The sequence below is a fragment of the Nerophis ophidion genome, linkage group LG16 (genome assembly GCF_033978795.1).
Source record: "Nerophis ophidion isolate RoL-2023_Sa linkage group LG16, RoL_Noph_v1.0, whole genome shotgun sequence".
Taxonomy (NCBI): domain Eukaryota; kingdom Metazoa; phylum Chordata; class Actinopteri; order Syngnathiformes; family Syngnathidae; genus Nerophis; species Nerophis ophidion.
The window spans coordinates 15,497,634-15,515,956 of record NC_084626.1 but is presented as its reverse complement, the minus strand read 5'-3'; the positions used below and the strand labels follow the sequence as shown (position 1 = coordinate 15,515,956).

General features: G+C 40.6%; 1 protein-coding gene across 1 annotated transcript in view; it reads right to left on the bottom strand.

The window, feature by feature from the left end:
* The window catches only part of rims4 (regulating synaptic membrane exocytosis 4), a 59,694-nt gene extending 42,423 nt beyond the window's left edge, over positions 1–17,271 (bottom strand). The window contains exon 1 of the mRNA XM_061874418.1: positions 16,771–17,271. Coding sequence (XP_061730402.1) covers positions 16,771–16,867 — 97 coding nt within the window. The 5' untranslated portion in view covers positions 16,868–17,271. The remainder of the gene's footprint in view (positions 1–16,770) is intronic.
* Positions 17,272–18,323: the final 1,052 nt, after the last annotated feature.

Here is an 18,323-nt window from a genome sequence, read left to right as displayed (position 1 = left end):
TTTACAGGACAGTTGTCATTCACTTCAATTTCAGTGAATCTCGCTCAAAAATTAATATCTTTAAATGCATGCTTTCACCGGAAAATATATTGAGATATATATCGAATATTGAGTTTAAGTGAAAATATATTTAGAAATAGTTTTTCGTCCATATTGCCCAGCTCTAATAGAATGTAGTAAAAACAATGACAGTAGTTTTATTAAGTACTTTAATAATAAATATTAATAAGAGCGGACTTCTTTGGTACTTCCTTCTAGCTCAGGGCTATTCAACTGACACCATACAAACGCTTATACAGCAATTTCCTAAAAGGAACTTGGACCACACATTGGCAGGTCCTTTAACCTTGTTAGCAAACATGGAACACTGGGGTGCAAACTTATGATTTACATAACTGAGGCATTCCTCAAGGCACCCCTTTAAGCCATCTCCTTTTTTTACAAAATGTTTTATGTAATGTGTTGCAGCAGATTTTTTTATTTAAACTCAGATACACTCAGTTATAGTCTTCTTTAAAGGCCTACTGAAATTTGATGTTCTTATTTAAACGGGGATAGCAGGGCCATTCTATGTGTCATATTTGATCATTTCGCGATATTGCTATATTTTTGCTGAAAGGATTTAGTCGAGAACATCGACAATAAAGTTCGCAACTTTTGGTCGCTAATAAAAAAAGCCTTGCCTTTACCGGAAGTAGCAGACGATGTGCGCGTGACGTCACAAGTTGTAGGGCTCCTCACATCCTCACATTGTTTATAATCATAGCCTCCAGCAGCAAGAGCTATTCGGATCGAGAAAGCGACAATTTCCCTATTAATTTGAGCGAGAATGAAAGATTTGTGGATGAAGAAATTTAGAGTGAAGGACTAGAAAAAAAAAAAGGAAAAAAAAGGTAATTGCAGTGGGAGCGATTCAGATGTTATTAGACACCTTTACTTGGGGAAAATTCTGGAAAATCCCTTATCTTTCTATTGTGTTGCTAGTGTTTTAGTGAGATTAAATAGTACCTGAAAGTCAGAGGGGTGTGGCCACGGGTGTGTTGACAGCCAGTGTCTCCGAGGGAAGTCAGGAGGAGGCTGCGGCGGCGGTGATGACCAAGAAGAACGCGGAGTTGGAATATAATTACAACACTTTATGTACATATTTATATACATATTTATATACTATTTACATATTTATATAATTTGTAACTACAAGCTCCATTCACAGACAGAGTCCCATTGCTTTTATGAGCGGTCGAGCGAGTCAAAAGACGGAGGGGAAAAAAATAAAAAAATAAAAATAATTACCTTTTTATTTCTTTAATTTTATTTATTTATTTGTTTTTATTTGTGGCGGCCGTAATTCTTTCGTGGCGGGCCGCCACAAACAAATGAATGTGGGGGAAACCCTGTAACAAAACAAATGTCTACTATAGAGGACACAGTTTCTAATGAATATACAAAAAACAGACTAATACTGAAGGGAGAAGTCAGGCCCTTTGGTCCTTAGCTTTCCTTAGTTGAATGTGCCTGTTCTAGCTGCTTCAACATCAATCACATCATCAGCAGCTTCTCCGTATTTTCCTGAGTAGATGTCCACCATTTATATATTATTTCATCATCCTTGGTTGGCGTTATCGACTCATTCTGCTTCAGTATGGTGCAGACAGGCAATGGTAAATGGGTTGTACTTGTATAGTGCTTTTCTACCCCTTTTTAAGGAGCCAAAGAACTTTGACAGTATTTCCAGATTCGCCCATTCACACACAAATTCACACACTGATGGCGGGAACTGCCATGCAAAGCGCTCACCAGGACCCATCAGGAGCAAGGGTGAAGTGTCTTTCCCAAAGACACAATGGATGTGACTAGGATGGTAGAAGGTGGGGATTGAACCAGTAACCCCTCAGATTGCTGGCACAGCCACTCTACTAACTTCGCCACGCCGTCCCCAATGCAATGATGCACTAAAATGTATTTTCCAAGTTGGGGACATACTCTGTCATGATTTTGATGATTTACTTATTTAATACTATGAATATCATTCTCTTCTTCTTCTCAGCACTGTCCTTCACACTAACTTTCTTTATTTCTATGCTTGAAAAAACACAGTTATGTTCACCTTTAGCTATAAGCTGATGAGCAAGTGAGCATGACCGGATGTTTTGCTCCGAGCTTACGGGTTCACTGTGGCATTTACTAAACCGACTGATGGCCGGGAGGCATGTAACTAAAATTTTTGCTTGCAACTTTAAGGCATAACAACTAGCCAAGAGACAGCTAATACCTCAAAACACTCTTAAGTTGCGGTATCGCTGTAACTAAAACAAATACATTCGGATTTTCATGAAGCTTTCAGGAAATGTCTTAAATGGGAAAAGGAACAACCGATAAGATTTTGGGTCAGTTTCGGATCATTTCTATGTTACCTCACGTTTACACTTCTGTGCGTGTGTATTATACTAGTAGCCCCGCACAAACAAAGACGTTACTGTATGTTTACATAATGAGCCTCAATTTATGTGTGTATGTATGCCAGCGGTCACGCCTTCACCCACAGAGACAAAGACAGTGCATGACTGACAAGAGACTTCACTCTGTTTTTGTCATTCCCCTATATACAGGCGGATTTTCATCTATCTTTCAGAAAATGTTAGAAATGGGATAAGAAACAAGTGATTATATTCGGATCACTGTCTGAAGTCAAAACTTATTTAGCTTTGCTAGTTAAGGATGAGACAGTCTGACTTTCTTCTTGCTTGGTATACCGGCTTGCTACTAATAGATAGATAGATAGATAGTACTTTATTGATTCCTTCAGGAGAGTTCCTTCAGGAAAATTAAAATTCCAGCAGCAGTGTACAGAGTTGAGATCAATTTAAAAAAAAAAAAAAAAAGTAAAAAGTAAATAATGGGGGTTTAAATGGAAACAAAATAGAGAAATATTACAATAAGAATAAAAAATAAAAAGCAACAGTGGGAATAAAATTATAACAGTAAAATAAGAATATAACAAGACAAAGTAGGCAGTAGTGACCATGTTATGAAAACGTATTGCACTGTTATTGTTTTGCATCTCCTGTCATCCTAGTACCCCCGCCCCCCGCCCCAGAGAGGAGTTGTACAGTCTAATGGCGTGTGGGACAAAGGAGTTTTTGAGTCTATTAGTCCTGCACTTGGGATGAAGCAGTCTAGCACTGAACAGGCTCCTCTGGCTACTGATAACGCTATGCAGAGGGTGACTGGCATCATCCAGGATGCTCACTAGTTTGTCAACAGTCCTCTTCTCTGCCACCGTCACCAGTGAGTCCAGTTTCATTCCCATTGTAGAACCGGCCCGCCTGATCAGTTTCTCAAGTCTGGAGCTGTCCTTCTTAGATGTACTGCCCCCCCAGCACACTACCATGTAGAAGAGAACACTGGCAACCACAGACTGGTAGTACATCCACAGGAGTTTTCTACAAATGTTGAAGGAGTCGACGGTCTGGACGGAGATTATGCCGGCACCTGTTTGGTAGTCCTTCCCCTTCAACTATGTTGCTAAGCGTCTTCTAGCTGTCATCTTTGTTGTAGCGTTGTAGCGTGCAAGGACGAGGGTGGAAGAACTGTCAAAAGATGGAGCTGACTGTTTTAATGACATTCAAACTTTACTTAAATCAATAACGGAGCAGCATCTCCTCATCCTGAAACAAAAATGCCGGAAATGTGTCCCGTGAAAAACCGTCTGACCGGAACTCTAATAACTAAATTTCCCTGGGTAAGTAATTTAACTCACTACGCTAGTATGTTTTAGCGCTTCATGGCGGGTTTACTGCCAGATATAAGTAAGAACTTTACACTACTTTATATTAGAAATGGCAACAGCGGAGGATGAATGTCCCATAACAAGATAGAGAAAAAGAAGAAGCTTATCGGCTATGGTGTCGTCAAGGACTACAAAGGCGGACAAGCGCAATTTTTCAGGATTTTGCAGATCCCAAATACAGATCAGCAGGTGTCAGAAGGTAAGAAAAGTTGCTTTTGCATAATGGTGCGAAACAAAATACGAGATAATATGTCTTATCTTATACACACACCACAACGGGGTTCTATTAACACTGACACGATTGTATATACGGCGGATACTGCCCTCCAAAATAGTTTCTCTCGTTTTGAGGAAATAACATTAGAGGAATTGTTACAACGTGTAAATGGAATAAAACAAACAACATGTTTACTTGACCCTCTTCCTGGGAAACTGATCAAGGAGCTCTTTGTATTATTAGGTCCATCAGTGCTAAATATTATAAACTTATCACTTTCCTCGGGCACTGTTCCCCTAGCATTCAAAAAAGCGGTTATTCATCCTCTTCTTAAAAGACCTAACCTCGATCCTGACCTCATGGTAAACTACCGACCGGTGTCTCACCTTCCCTTTATTTCAAAAATCCTCGAAAAAATTGTCTAACAATCTATGTGAAACCTTTCAATCCTGTTTCAGGGCAAATCACTCGACGGAGACAGCCCTCGCAAAAATGACTAATGATCTATTGCTAACGATGGATTCTGATGCGTCATCTATGTTGCTGCTCCTCGATCTTAGCGCTGCTTTCGATACCGTCGATCATAATATTTTATTAGAACGTATCAAAACACGAATTGGTATGTCAGACTTAGCCCTGTCTTGGTTTAACTCTTATCTTACTGATAGGATGCAGTGTGTCTCCCATAACAATGTGACCTCGGACTACGTTAAGGTAACGTGTGGAGTTCCCCAGGGTTCGGTCCTTGGCCCTGCACTCTTCAGCATCTACATGCTGCCGCTAGGTGACATCATACGCAAATACGGTGTTAGCTTTCACTGTTATGCTGATGACACCCAACTCTACATGCCCCTAAAGCTGACCAACACGCCGGATTGTAGTCAGCTGGAGGCGTGTCTTAATGAAATTAAACAATGGATGTCCGCTAACTTTTTGCAACTCAATGCCAAAAAAACGGAAATGCTGATTATCGGTCCTGCTAGACACCGAACTCTATTTAATAATACAACTCTAACATTTGACAACCAAACAATTAAACAAGGCGACACGGTAAAGAATCTGGGTATTATCTTCGACCCAACTCTCTCCTTTGAGGCACACATTAAAAGCGTTACTAAAACGGCCTTCTTTCATCTCCGTAATATCGCTAAAATTCGCTCCATTCTGTCCACTAAGGACGCTGAGATCATTATCCATGCGTTTGTTACGTCTCGCCTCGACTACTGTAACGTATTATTTTCGGGTCTCCCCATGTCTAGCATTAAAAGATTACAGTTGGTACAAAATGCGGCTGCTAGACTTTTGACAAGAACAAGAAAGTTTGATCACATTACGCCTGTACTGGCTCACCTGCACTGGCTTCCTGTGCACTTAAGATGTGACTTTAAGGTTTTACTACTTACGTATAAAATACTACACGGTCTAGCTCCATCCTATCTTGCCGATTGTATTGTACCATATGTCCCGGCAAGAAATCTGCGTTCAAAGGATTCCGGCTTGTTAGTGATTCCCAAAGCCCAAAAAAAGTCTGCGGGCTATAGAGCGTTTTCCGTTCGGGCTCCAGTACTCTGGAATGCCCTCCCGGTAACAGTTCGAGATGCCACCTCAGTAGAAGCATTTAAGTCTCACCTTAAAACTCATTTGTATACTGTAGCCTTTAAATAGACTCCCTTTTTAGACCAGTTGATCTGCTGTTTCTTTTCTTTTTCTTCTATGTCCCACTCTCCCCTGTGGAGGGGGTCCGGTCCGATCCGGTGGCCATGTACTGCTCGCCTGTGTATCGGCTGGGGACATCTCTGCGCTGCTGATCCGCCTCGACATCTCTGCGCTGCTGATCCGCCTCCGCTTGGGATGGTTTCCTGCTGGCTCCGCTGTGAACGGGACTCTCGCTGCTGAGTTGGACCCGCTTTGGACTGGACTCTCGCGACTGTGTTGGATCCATTGTGGATTGAACTTTCACAGTATCATGTTGGACCCGCTCGACATCCGTTGCTTTCCTCCTCTCTAGGGTTCTCATAATCATTATTGTCACAGACGTCCCACTGGATCATTATTGTCGCCGATGTCCCACTGGGTGTGAGTTTTCCTTGCCCTTGTGTGGGCCTGCCGAGGATGTCGTGGTGGTTTGTGCAGCCCTTTGAGACACTAGTGATTTAGGGCTATATAAGTAAACATTGATTGATTGATAATAATACTGGTATGTTTAATGCGGCAACAATCCACCAAGCGGTGTGGCTTTATAGCTTACCAAAATCGTACTAAAACATTATGATAGATTTTTGAGAGCCGTGTGTAATGTTCTATATTTTAAATGGAATATACAAAATGTTGGTGTTGTTTACTTGAGTGATATTGCAATAATATTGCAGCCTACATGTATCTCTTATGTTTGACTGACATCTACTGGTCACACTTATTATTACACCATGTACCAAATAAAATTGCTTCGAAGTCAATGAGCAAAACCAGTATCATTCCGTACATTAGGCGCACCGGGTTATTAGGCGCAGTGTTGAGTTTTGAGAAGAAAAAAAAGGATTTTAAGTGTGCCTTATAGTCCGGAAAATACGGTACTCATGTTGGCCAAATGAGATGCAGTGCACATTCTGCCTATTCCTTATATGCATCATAAACAACCACAATGCATCCCAATTAGAGATGGGTACCAAATTCGGTACTTTTATAGGCACAGACTGAATTACATCGGTACTACCAGGTATCAGTTCACGTATAATCATATTTTGATACCTACCAACCGTCATGTCGGTTGCAGACTAAACACCAGCTCATGTAAACCATCACTCAAGCAGCCCTCAGGGTGGCCTCAGCCAAACTTCCAATGAGTAATGTTGCAAATTTCAACACCAACAAAAAAGCAAGAATGCTTCGTACATAAAGGTAAGGTTTCGCTCTTCCAAAATGCGCTAGCTCGATGCTACATTGAATTTGCCATAGAAAGGCTACTCTTAGCATTACTGATTTTACATGGTGATTTGAACACCTCCAAATTGGTTAATGAAAACTGCACCCACGATGAATATTACAACAAAACAGCTGGTGTGTAATAAGCACAATACTTACAGCGTAAAGACTTTGTGGCGCGCAACATAACACATTCAGCTTCTTGAAGAAAGCTACTTTCTAGTTAGACAACATCCCATTGAATTCTCATACAGTGCTACCATCTAATGTCTTAGAAGTGCAACCTGACAATAAAATGTTGTCAAACAATTAATATCTATTAGCACACACAAAAGTACAGAGAATTGGTACTGATGATTACCCTTACCGGTAGGGGTGTAACGGTACGTGTGTTTGTATCGAACCGTTTCGGTAAGGGGGTTTCGGTTCGGCACGCGGGCGTACCGAACAAGTTCGGAAGCAGAAGTCTTCACAAGCTGCGCTGCTTTCTGCCTCTGTCTCTGCCTCATTGTCCTGCCCACACAACTATCTGATTGGTTACATACAAAGCCAATCAGCAGTGCGTATTCAGAGCGATGTAACAGCCAATCAGCATTGCGTATTCAGACTTCAGAACGATGTAGTCAATGCTTTAGCGTCGAGCAGATATTCGTCTAGCAGGGGAGGAGCGGACTCTACCCAAATTATACTAAACACTTCCCAGTCACAACAATTACAAACATCACTATGAGCCCGTTGACCTTCTAGAAACTTAAACTGCAGCTCAGCTCGCTCACAGTATAGGCTTGAGATGAAGGCTAATTAGCTATTAGCGTAACGTTAGCTCATTTTTCTGTGTGTGTGTGTGTGTGTGTGTGAGTGTGTGTGTGTGTGTGTGCGGGCGTGCGTGTGCGTGTTTTAGGGGCAGCAAAGCCCTGTCTGTCTGTATTTCATTGAACTCCATTGTGTTTAGGGATGAATAGTCTCTCCTATTGCAATTGTACTATTTTTCAGCTATAGTTACATGAATCATTAGTAATGTAGCAGCCTAGTTTTGAATAGCAGGGTCACTGCTATCACATGTTGATACAAATACAACATTTACAAAATAAAAGTCAACTACAGGCTTCCCAAATGCTGTACTAAATTAAGCATGATGAGTTGACATTCAATGGAAACTGTTTAATGTTAAACTTTTTATATGTAGAAGAAAGGTTTTTAAATTGTATTTAATCAAAGCAACAACTTGAGGCAGTTGAATGTGGATTAACATGGGCATAATTATTATAGTGTTCCCAATGTTAAAAGGATACAGCCATTGTTTACAAATTTGGTAAATAAATAACCAAAAAATGTATATTTTATTGATTTCTTACTGTACCGAAAATGAACCGAACCGTGACCTCTAAACCGAGGTACGTACCGAACCGACATTTTTGTGTACCGCTACACCCCTAGTTACCGGTAATTGGCCCCATGTTGGTAAAAAATATGAACGTAACCTATCCCTAATCGTAAAGGGTTTCCTCCAATAGATCAATTATCATTATTTTTTGAGCAGGCATGGACCAAAAAGGAGGCTATTCAATGTTGGTGCACGTCCAGATCCAAGAACCATTCCATTTGTATCAACTCTGATTCCATTTGAAATGGTCAACGTGTCCTCTCACTTTCCTCCTTTTTTTGCAGCCACATTTCAACGTACACTAAACTCAGGTTTATTGCACAATGCAACTGACTTTTTGGGCGTTAACATTGAAAAGACGACTTGAGAAATTTGAAGGTTGATGTCACCTACTTACTTACTTAATTGACATAATATTTACATCAACGGCATGCTCGCTTGAATATTAATAGGCTGACAGCATCACTGAAGCTTTCCTTTGACAACATGCCATCATGTCTTGAGTTAACCATACCCACATCTTGTTTGAGGAGACACAACTCATGGTTTCTTATTGCAGCTTTAAGAGCAAAAAATATTCAGTTCACTTGAATGGAAGTACACGATGTCCATGAAATGACCGCCTGTGTTATGTAGCAATGACAGTGGAGCTCAGCCAAATGAATGACATCATCACAGGTCCCGGTGGTTCTGGCAGACCGTCTAACATAATGTGTGTGTGCGTGTCTGTGTGTGTGTTCTTTCTCGTTCTGTTTCTTTACTTCCACAATTTTATAAAATGATTGAAAAACTGTTTAACAAGAGATTAGACAAGTTTATAAAAATTACAAATAAAAACAGAAGAAATGTACAAATTAAAAATATGATTTGACAAAAACAGAGTATCTTTGAATCTCAGTAAAACTAAAATAATGCTATATGGTAACAGTAGAAGAGAAAGTCAAACACAAATACAAATAGACGGAGTAAATATTGTAAGGGTAAAAGAAAACACATTTTTGGGTGTAATAAAAGATGACAAAATGAACTGGAACCATCATGTAAAAAATATACAACATAAAGTAGCAAGAAACACGTCAATACTGAATAAAGCAAAATATGTTCTAGACCAAAAATCACTCCATATTCTCTACTGCTCACTAGTGTTACCATATCTGAGTTATTGTGCAGAAATATGGGGAAACAACTACAAATATGTGCTCCATTCATTAATGGTGTTCCAAAAAATATTAATTAAAATAATACATAATGTTGGATATAGAGGACATACACACCCTTTGAGGACATACACACCCTTTATTTATTGAATCACAAATATTGAAATTCAATTTTAACCAAAATTATTTTTACACTTGTGTGACAGTTGATCGTTTTGAAATGTGACTTCAAACATTGCCTACGCACCAAATAAATCTTCGAGGATTGCCATAGTTTGACCCTGGAACAGATTTGTCCTATTCACATTATTATCTCAAATTCTTTTACACTTGTGTGACAAGAATGTTGAAACGTGACCTTAAACATTGCCCGTACACTAGATAATGGCCACAGTTTAACCCTGAAACCGACTATTTCTATTTACATTTTTATCTTAACTTCTTTTTACACTTGCGTGCCAGTTAGGATTGTTAAAATATGACTTAATTATTTCCTGTGCACCTCATAATGGCCATAGTTTGGCCCTGGAACGGATTATTTTATTTACAGTATTATCAACACTGGTTAAATACTTGTCACACTTGTGTGACGGTTAAAAATAGGAAATTGTGACTTGAAACACTGTATGCACACCTAATGAAATGGATTGCCCCACTTTGACCCTGGAACTATAATATTACTTTAACTTCTTATTACACTTGTATGACAGTTGCCCATTCACCTATCAATGACCCATGCTTGACCCGGGAACTGATCTTTTCTATTTGCGTTATTATTAACAGTTGAGTTGAATTGAGTTTGTGTTTATTTCTAACATGCATGCATAAAACATGATAAATCACAATTTCCAGTTTTTCTATTCAACATGTTCGAAAAGGATTAGGAAGAAACAGAGTTTATTTAATCCTCACCCTTTTCATTTACATAGCACTTAGTAAATAATAAATAAATAGTAATTCGTCAACTAAATTATATTTCATATGATGAGATAAGTAAGATTATCTAGAAAATTAATGGATGGATGAAATCAGTTAAGAACGGTTATCATAGTTCTTCTTCTTTCTACTTTGGAAACACTTTAAGTTTGAAGAGTTTCTTGAAGTGTATTAAATTAGTACATTGTTTGATTTCTTTGCTTAATCTATTCTATAATTTAATTCCACATACTGATATAGTGAAGGTCTTAAGTGTTGTACTTGCATAAAAATGTTTTAAATAACATTTTTCTCGAAGATTGTATTTCGGCTCCTTTGTTGAGAAGAATTGTTGTATTTTATTAAGTAGCAGACTGTAGTTTCCTTTGTGCATAATATTAGCTGTTTGCAAGTTCACCGTGTCGTGTCGTGGAATTTCAGTATTTTGGATTCAATGAGTAAGGAGTGTGTATGTTCTCTATTTCCAACATGATGTATTATTGTAACTGATCTTTTTTGTAAGATCGTTAATGAATGAAGTGTACTTTTGTAGTTATCTCCCCATATTTCTCCACAATAACTCAGATATGGTAGCACTAGCAAGCAGTGGAGAATATGAAGTGATTTTTGGTCTAGAACATGCCATTGATAATTTTTAATTATTATTATTTAAAACTCAATTTTGCATGTCACCATAAAGTTATATAAGCCTTGCTTGGTCAATATTCAAAGCAAAACTTGTTAGGGTCCCTATTAAAGGATTAAATTGTTCAACCTCGGCCCGCAGCTTTGTTCAGTTTTAAATTTTGGCCCACTCTGTATTTGAGTTTGCCACCCCCTGGTCTAGAACATGTTTTGCTTTATTCATTATTGACGTGTTTCTTGCTACAGTACTTTATGTTGTATATGTTTTACATGAGATTTCCAGTTCAATTTATCATCATGAAATTGTGACCTAAAACATTGCTTGCGCACTTAATGAAGATTGGTTGCCCCAGTTTGACCCTGGAACTATAATATTATTTTTAAATTCTTTTTACACTGTATGACAGTTAAGAATGTTGAAATTTGACCTTAAACATTGCCCATTCACATAATAATGGCTCAAGCTTGACCCTAGAACATATCTTTTTTGTTTGCATGATTATTAACATTGATTTACTTATTTTAAACACTTGTGTGACAGCTAAAAATGTTGGAATGTGACCTTAAACATTGCCCATATACCTAATAATGGCCCAGGCTTGACGCTGGAAAATATATGTTCTATTTATATAATTTTTAACAGTGGTTAACTTATTTTTACACTTGTGTGATGGTTAAAAATAGAAAATTGTGATTTGAAACATTGCTTGCACACTTAATAAAAATGGGTTTTCCCATTTTGACCCTGGAACATTTTAGTTTAATTGTTCTTATAGTATATTATTTTAACGTCTTTATGACAGTTAAAGAATGTTGAAATGTGACCTTAAACATTGGCCATAAACCTAATAACGGCCCAAGCTTGACCCTGGAACAGATATTTTGTATTTGCAATATTATTAACAGTGGTTAACTTATTTTTACACTTGTGTGACCATAAACATTACCTGTGCAGTTAATAATAGCCAAAGTCTGACCCTGGAACAGATTATTTCTATTTACATTGTTATCAACAGTGGTTAAATACTTGTTACACTCGTGTGACAGTTAAGAATGTTAAAATGTGATGTTAAACATTGTCCATACACCTAATAATGGCCCAAACTTGACCCTGGAGCAGATTTTTTCTATTTGCATTATTATTAACGGCGGTTAACTTATTTTTACACCTGGATGACAGCTAATAAAGTTTAAATGTGACCATAAACATTACCCATGCAGTTAATAATAGCCAAAGTTTGACCCTGGAACAGAGTATTTCTACAAACCCCGTTTCCATATGAGTTGGGAAATTGTGTTAGATGTAAATATAAACAGAATACAGTGATTTGCAAATCCTTTTCAACCCATATTCAGTTGAATATGCTACAAAGACAACATAGTTGATGTTCAAAATGATAAACTTTTTTTTTTTGTGCAAATAACCATTAACTTTAGAGTAAGTGAGGCTATTACGGACCGTTGATCCCTCAGGCGGTACTGCATCAAAAACAGACATCAGTGTGTAAAGGATGTCACCACATGGGCTCAGGAACATTTCATAAAACCACTGTCAGTAACTACAGTTGGTCGCTACATCTGTAAGTGCAAGTTAAAACTCTACTATGCAAAGCGAAAGCCATTTATCAACAACACCCAGGAACGCTGCCGGCTTTGCTGGGCCCGAGCTCACCTAAGATGGAATGATGCAAAGTGGAAAGGTGTTCTGTGGTTTGACGCGTCCACATTTCAGATTATATTTGGAAACTGTGGACGTGGTTTCCTCCGGAACAAAGAGGAAAATAACCATCCGGATTGTTATAGGCACAAAGTTCAAAAGCCAGCATCTGTGATGGTATGGGGGTGTATTAGTGCCCAAGGCATGGGTAACTTACACATCTGTGAAGGCCCCATTAATGCTGAATGGTCCATACAGGTTTTGGAGCAACATATGTTGTCGTCCAATCAACGTTATCATGGACGCCCCTGCTTATTTCAGCAAGACAATGCCAAGACACGTGTTACAACAGCCTGGTTTTGTAGTAAAATAGTGCGAGTACTTTCCTGGCCCGCCTGCAGTCCAGACCTGTCTCCCATCGAAAATGTGTGGCGCATTATAAAGCGTAAAATACAACAGCGGAAACCCCGGACTGTTGAACGACTGAAGCTCTACATAAAACAAGAATGAGAAAAAAATCTACTTTCAAAGCTTCAACAATTAGTTTCCTCAGTTCACAAATGTTTATTGAGTGTTTTTAAAAGAAAAGGTGATGTAAATCAGTTGTGAACATGCCCTTACCCAACTACTTTGACACGTGTTACAGCAATGAAATTCTAAGTTAATTATTATTTGCAAAAAAAAAAATAAAGTTTATGGGTTTGAACATCAAATATATTGTCTTTGTAGTGCATTCAACTGAATATGGGTTGAAAAGGATTTGCAAATCATTGTATTCCGTTTATATTTACATCTAACACGATGTCCCAACTCATATGGAAACGGGGTTTGTAATTACATTGATATCAACAGTGGTTAAATACTTGTTACACTCACGCGACAGTTAAGAATGTTAAAATGTGACCTTAAACATTTTCCATAAACCTCATAATGGCCCAAGCTTGAACCTGGAACAGATATTTTTTATTTGCATTATTATTAACATTGGTTAACTTCTTTTTACACTTGTGTGACAGCTAAAAAAGTTTAAATGTGACCATAAACATTACCCGTGCAGTTAGTAAGAGCCAAAGTTTGACTCTGGAACAGATATTTTCAATTTGCAATATTAATAACAGTGGTTAACTTGTTTTTACACTTGTGTGTGTTGTGTCAAAAACACTCTGCGCTTCCCGTTGCTGCTAGTGCACGCAGAGGCTCCGCTGTCAACTCCAGACACACCACCACGCTCATCAAGCGGACAACGCCCACTCTCCGGCGCAGCCGGCGACAGTCCTCTCCTGACACACCTGACGTTGATGAAGGAGGGCAGTATAAAGATGGCCGACGCTGACTCCTCAATGTCGGGACGTAAACTACCGTTGTAAGCTGCGTGTCTCCGACTTCCTCCTGAAATATCTAGTGACAACTTCCTTGTGCCCTTGTGTTTTTCCTGATCCTGTTTCTCCTACTCTTCCACAGTGTTCGTGTCATCTCCGCTGCTTCCCTCCTGAGCCCACTTTGCCTTCCTGGATCCCTCGACCTCGTTTTGTACTTTGGACTCGCTCTCCTGCCTCTGGCCCCTCGCTTGGACTTTGGACTCCCTCTGGCTTGCTCCCTCTCGGATTTGGACACCCCTTTTCATCCAACACGCATCTCAACAAACCTCACGGTATCTACATTTGATAAATTTCACACATAGTTTCTCATGTAAACACATAGTAGCATACACACTCCACGTAATCATCAAGTCTGCAAATAAACCTGTTGAACTTGACATTCCTTCGCTGAGCCGTCTCCTTCCCCAGTAGTAAACACAACAGTGTGACAGCTAAAAAAGTTGAAATATGACCCTAAACATTACCCGTGCAGTTAGTAATAGCCAAAGTTTGATCCTGGAACAGATTATTTCTATTCACATTGTTATCAACAGTGGTTAAATACTTGTTACACTTGTGTGAGAGTAAAGAATGTTAAAATGTGACCTTAAACATTGTCCATAAACCTAATAATGGCCCAAGCTTGACCCCGGAACAGATCGTTCATATTTGCATTATTATTAACAGCTGGGGCAGCACAGTGGTAGAGGGGTTAGTGCGTCTGCCTCACAATATGAAGGACCTGAGTAGTCCTGTGTTCAATCCTGAGCTCGGGATCTTTCTGTGGGGAGTTTGCATGTTCTCCCCGTGACTGCGTGGGTTCCCTGCGGGTACTCGGCTTCCTCCCACCTTCAAAGACATGCACCTGGGGATAGGTTGATTGGCAACACTAAATTGGCCCTAGTGTATGAATGTGAGTGTGAATGTTGTCTGTCTATCTGTGTTGGCCTTGCGATGAGGTGGCGACTTGTCCGGGGTGTAACCCGCCTTTCGCCCGATTGTAGCTGAGATAGGCTCCAGCGCCCCCCGCAACCCAAAAGGGAATAAGCAGTAGAAAATGGATGGATATTAACAGCTGTGATGAGGTGGCGACTTGTCCAGGGTGTACCCCGCCTACTGCCCGAATGCAGCTGAGATAGGCTCCAGCGACCCTCCGCGACCCCAAAAGGGACAAGCGGTAGGAAATGGATGGATGGATTCTTATTAGCAGTGGTTAACTTCTTTTTACACCTGTGTGAAAGATATGAAAGATAAAGTTGAAATGTGAAACATTACCCTTGCAGTTAATAATATCCAAAGTTTGACCCTGGAACAGAGTATTTATATTTACATTGTTATCATCCATCCATCCATCCATTTCTACCGCTTATTCCCTTTTTGGGGTCGCGGGGGGGGGCGCTGGTGCCTATCTCAGCTACAATCGGGCGGAAGGCGGGGTACACCCTGGACAAGTCGCCACCTCATCGCAGACATTGTTATCAACAGTGGTTAAATACTTGTTAAACTCACGTGACGGTTAAGAATGTTAAAATGTGACCTTAAACATTGTCCATAAACCAAATAATGGCCCAAGCTTGACCCTGGAACAGATCTTTTATATTTGCATTATTATCAACAGTGGTTAACTTATTTTAACACTTGTGTGACAGCTAAACAAGTTTAAATGTGACCATAAACATTACCTGTGCAGTTAATTATAGTCAAAGTTTGACCCTGGGACGGATCAGTTTTAGTTACATTGTTATCAACAGTTGTTAAATACTTGTTACACTCGCGTGACAGTTAAGAATGTTAAAATGTGACCTTAAACATTGTCCATAAACCTAAAATTGGCCCAAGCTTGACCCTGGAACAGATCTTTTATATTTGCATTATTATTAACAGGGGTTAGTGCGTCTGCCTCACAATACGAAGGTCCTGAGTAGTCCTGGGTTCAATCCCGGGCTCGGGATCTTTATGTGTGGAGTTTGCATGTTCTCCCCGTGAATGCGTGGGTTCCCTCCGGGTACTCCGGCTTCCTCCCACCTCCAAAGACATGCACCTGGGGATAGGTTGATTGGCAACACTAAATCGGCCCCAGTGTGTGAATGTGAGTGTGAATGTTGTCTGTCTATCTGTGTTGGCCTTGCGATGAGTTTGCGACTTGTCCAGGCTGTACGCCGCCTTCCGCCCGATTGTAGCTGAGATAGGCTCCAGCGCCCCCCGCGACCCCAAAGGGAATAAGCGGTAGAAAATGGATGGATGGATGGATATTAACAGCTGTGATGAGGTGGCAACTTGTTCAGGGTGTACCCCGCCTACCGCCCGAATGCAGCTGAGATAGGCTCCAGCGACTCCCCCGCTACTCCAAAAGGGACACTCGGTAGAAGATTTATGGATGGATTATTATTAACAGTGGTTAACTTCTTTTTACACCTGTGTGACAGTTAAGAAAGTTGAAATATGACCATAAACATTACCCGTGCAGTTAATAATCGCCAAAGTTTGACCCTGTAACAGAGTATTTCTATTTACATTGGTATCAACAGTGGTTAAATACTTGTTACAGTTGCGTGACAGTTAATAATGTTAAAATGTGACCTAAAAGATTTGCCGTACACCTGATATTGGCCCCTGTTTGACCCTGGAACAGATTATTTGGTAGTCTATCATCCAAACTGATGCATAAAACAGGTGATTTGCACACTAAACACAGAGAGAGAGAAACACAATTAACGCACTAACTCACCGCCATCGTCTTCGTCGAAGGAGTTCATGCAGGGGAAATAGATGGCGAGCGCCTCGAAGGAGGCGGACAGGCTGATGCGGCTTTGGGACCGCTCCATGTAAAGGCCCGCCGCCGGGCCCGGGTCGGCCGGCTTCGCCAGGCGCGGCTGAGCATTCTTCACGCGGAGTACGGCTCGCGGCGTCTTGGAACGACTGTCGGCTGCCCCCCAAAGGCAGACCCTCGGCAGCCGGAAAAGGCGAGTCAGAGGCCGGCAAGCACCTTCCAGGCGTGGAAGGTGCTCTCATAGAGATGAATGCGGCTTTGGAGGCGGCGGTCCGGTCTTCGCTACCCGCTCATCTTCCTACTGGTCCAGTCCCTCTCTGCTTGGCTCCGCCGGACACATCATGACGAAAGACGGAACTTTGCCAGCCCTCCACTCGGTAGGAGTCGCTGCTGAAAACGGTCGCCTCTCGGTTGGGGTCAGCACCTGAGTGCTGAGTCCAAACACTGCTGATGACTGACAGTGCGCGTCTGACTAGACCCCACCAGGCTGCTCGCGAGGGAGGGGGTTTACTGTTGCTGACAGAGTGGCCAATCACGAGCTGATTGAGTGAGTAAGGGGCGTGGCTTAAGGACACTTGCTTTCTTGCCTCCCTGACTTGTGTTGTCCCGACACAAATATTTTGGTACCGGTACCAAAATTATTTCGATACTTTTCCGTACTTTTCGATACTTTTCTAAATAAAGGGGACTACACAAAATAAATTCATTTTGGCTTTATTTCAACAAAAAATCTCAGGGTACATTAAACATACCGTATTTCCTTGAATTGCCGCAGGGCATACTGTATAGTATGCGCCTGCCTTGAATTACATCACATAACCCTTGGCATACCTTTACATAGCGTTCCATCTATAGGAGAACTTGGTCTACAACTCGTCATTGCGCAAATAACAGAACTAAAGTAACAATTCTAAATCATGTTGTGAGAGACATGTGCAGAACAATGTTAGTGGTTGCAAGACGTACTTACTCAACAGCCATACAGGGCACACTGAGGGTGGCCGTATAAACAACTTTAACACTGTTATAAATATGTGCCACATTTTGAACCCACACCAAACAAGAATGACCAACACATTTTGGGAGAACATCCGCACCCTAACACAACTCAAACACAAGAGAACAAATACCCAGAACACCTTGCAGCCCAAACTCTCCCAGGCTACAATATACACAACCTCAACCGACGCAAGTAGGGAAGGTGGGGGTCTGGGGGGTTGATGATAGCGTGGGTGTGTGTATTGTAGCCCAGAAGAGTCATGGCTGCGCAGGAGATTCTGGGTATTTGTTCTGTTGAGTTTATGTTGTATTACGGTGCGGATGTTCTCCTGAAATGTGTTTGTCCTTCTTGTTTGGTGTGGGTTCACAGTCTGGCACATATTTGTAACTTTGTTAAAGTTTTTTTACGGCCACCCTCAGTGTGCTTTGTGTAGCTGTTGCCCAAATATGTCTTGCAACATCACACATGTGTACTGCTCAGCCTAATGTGACAAACAAATAGGCTTGCACGC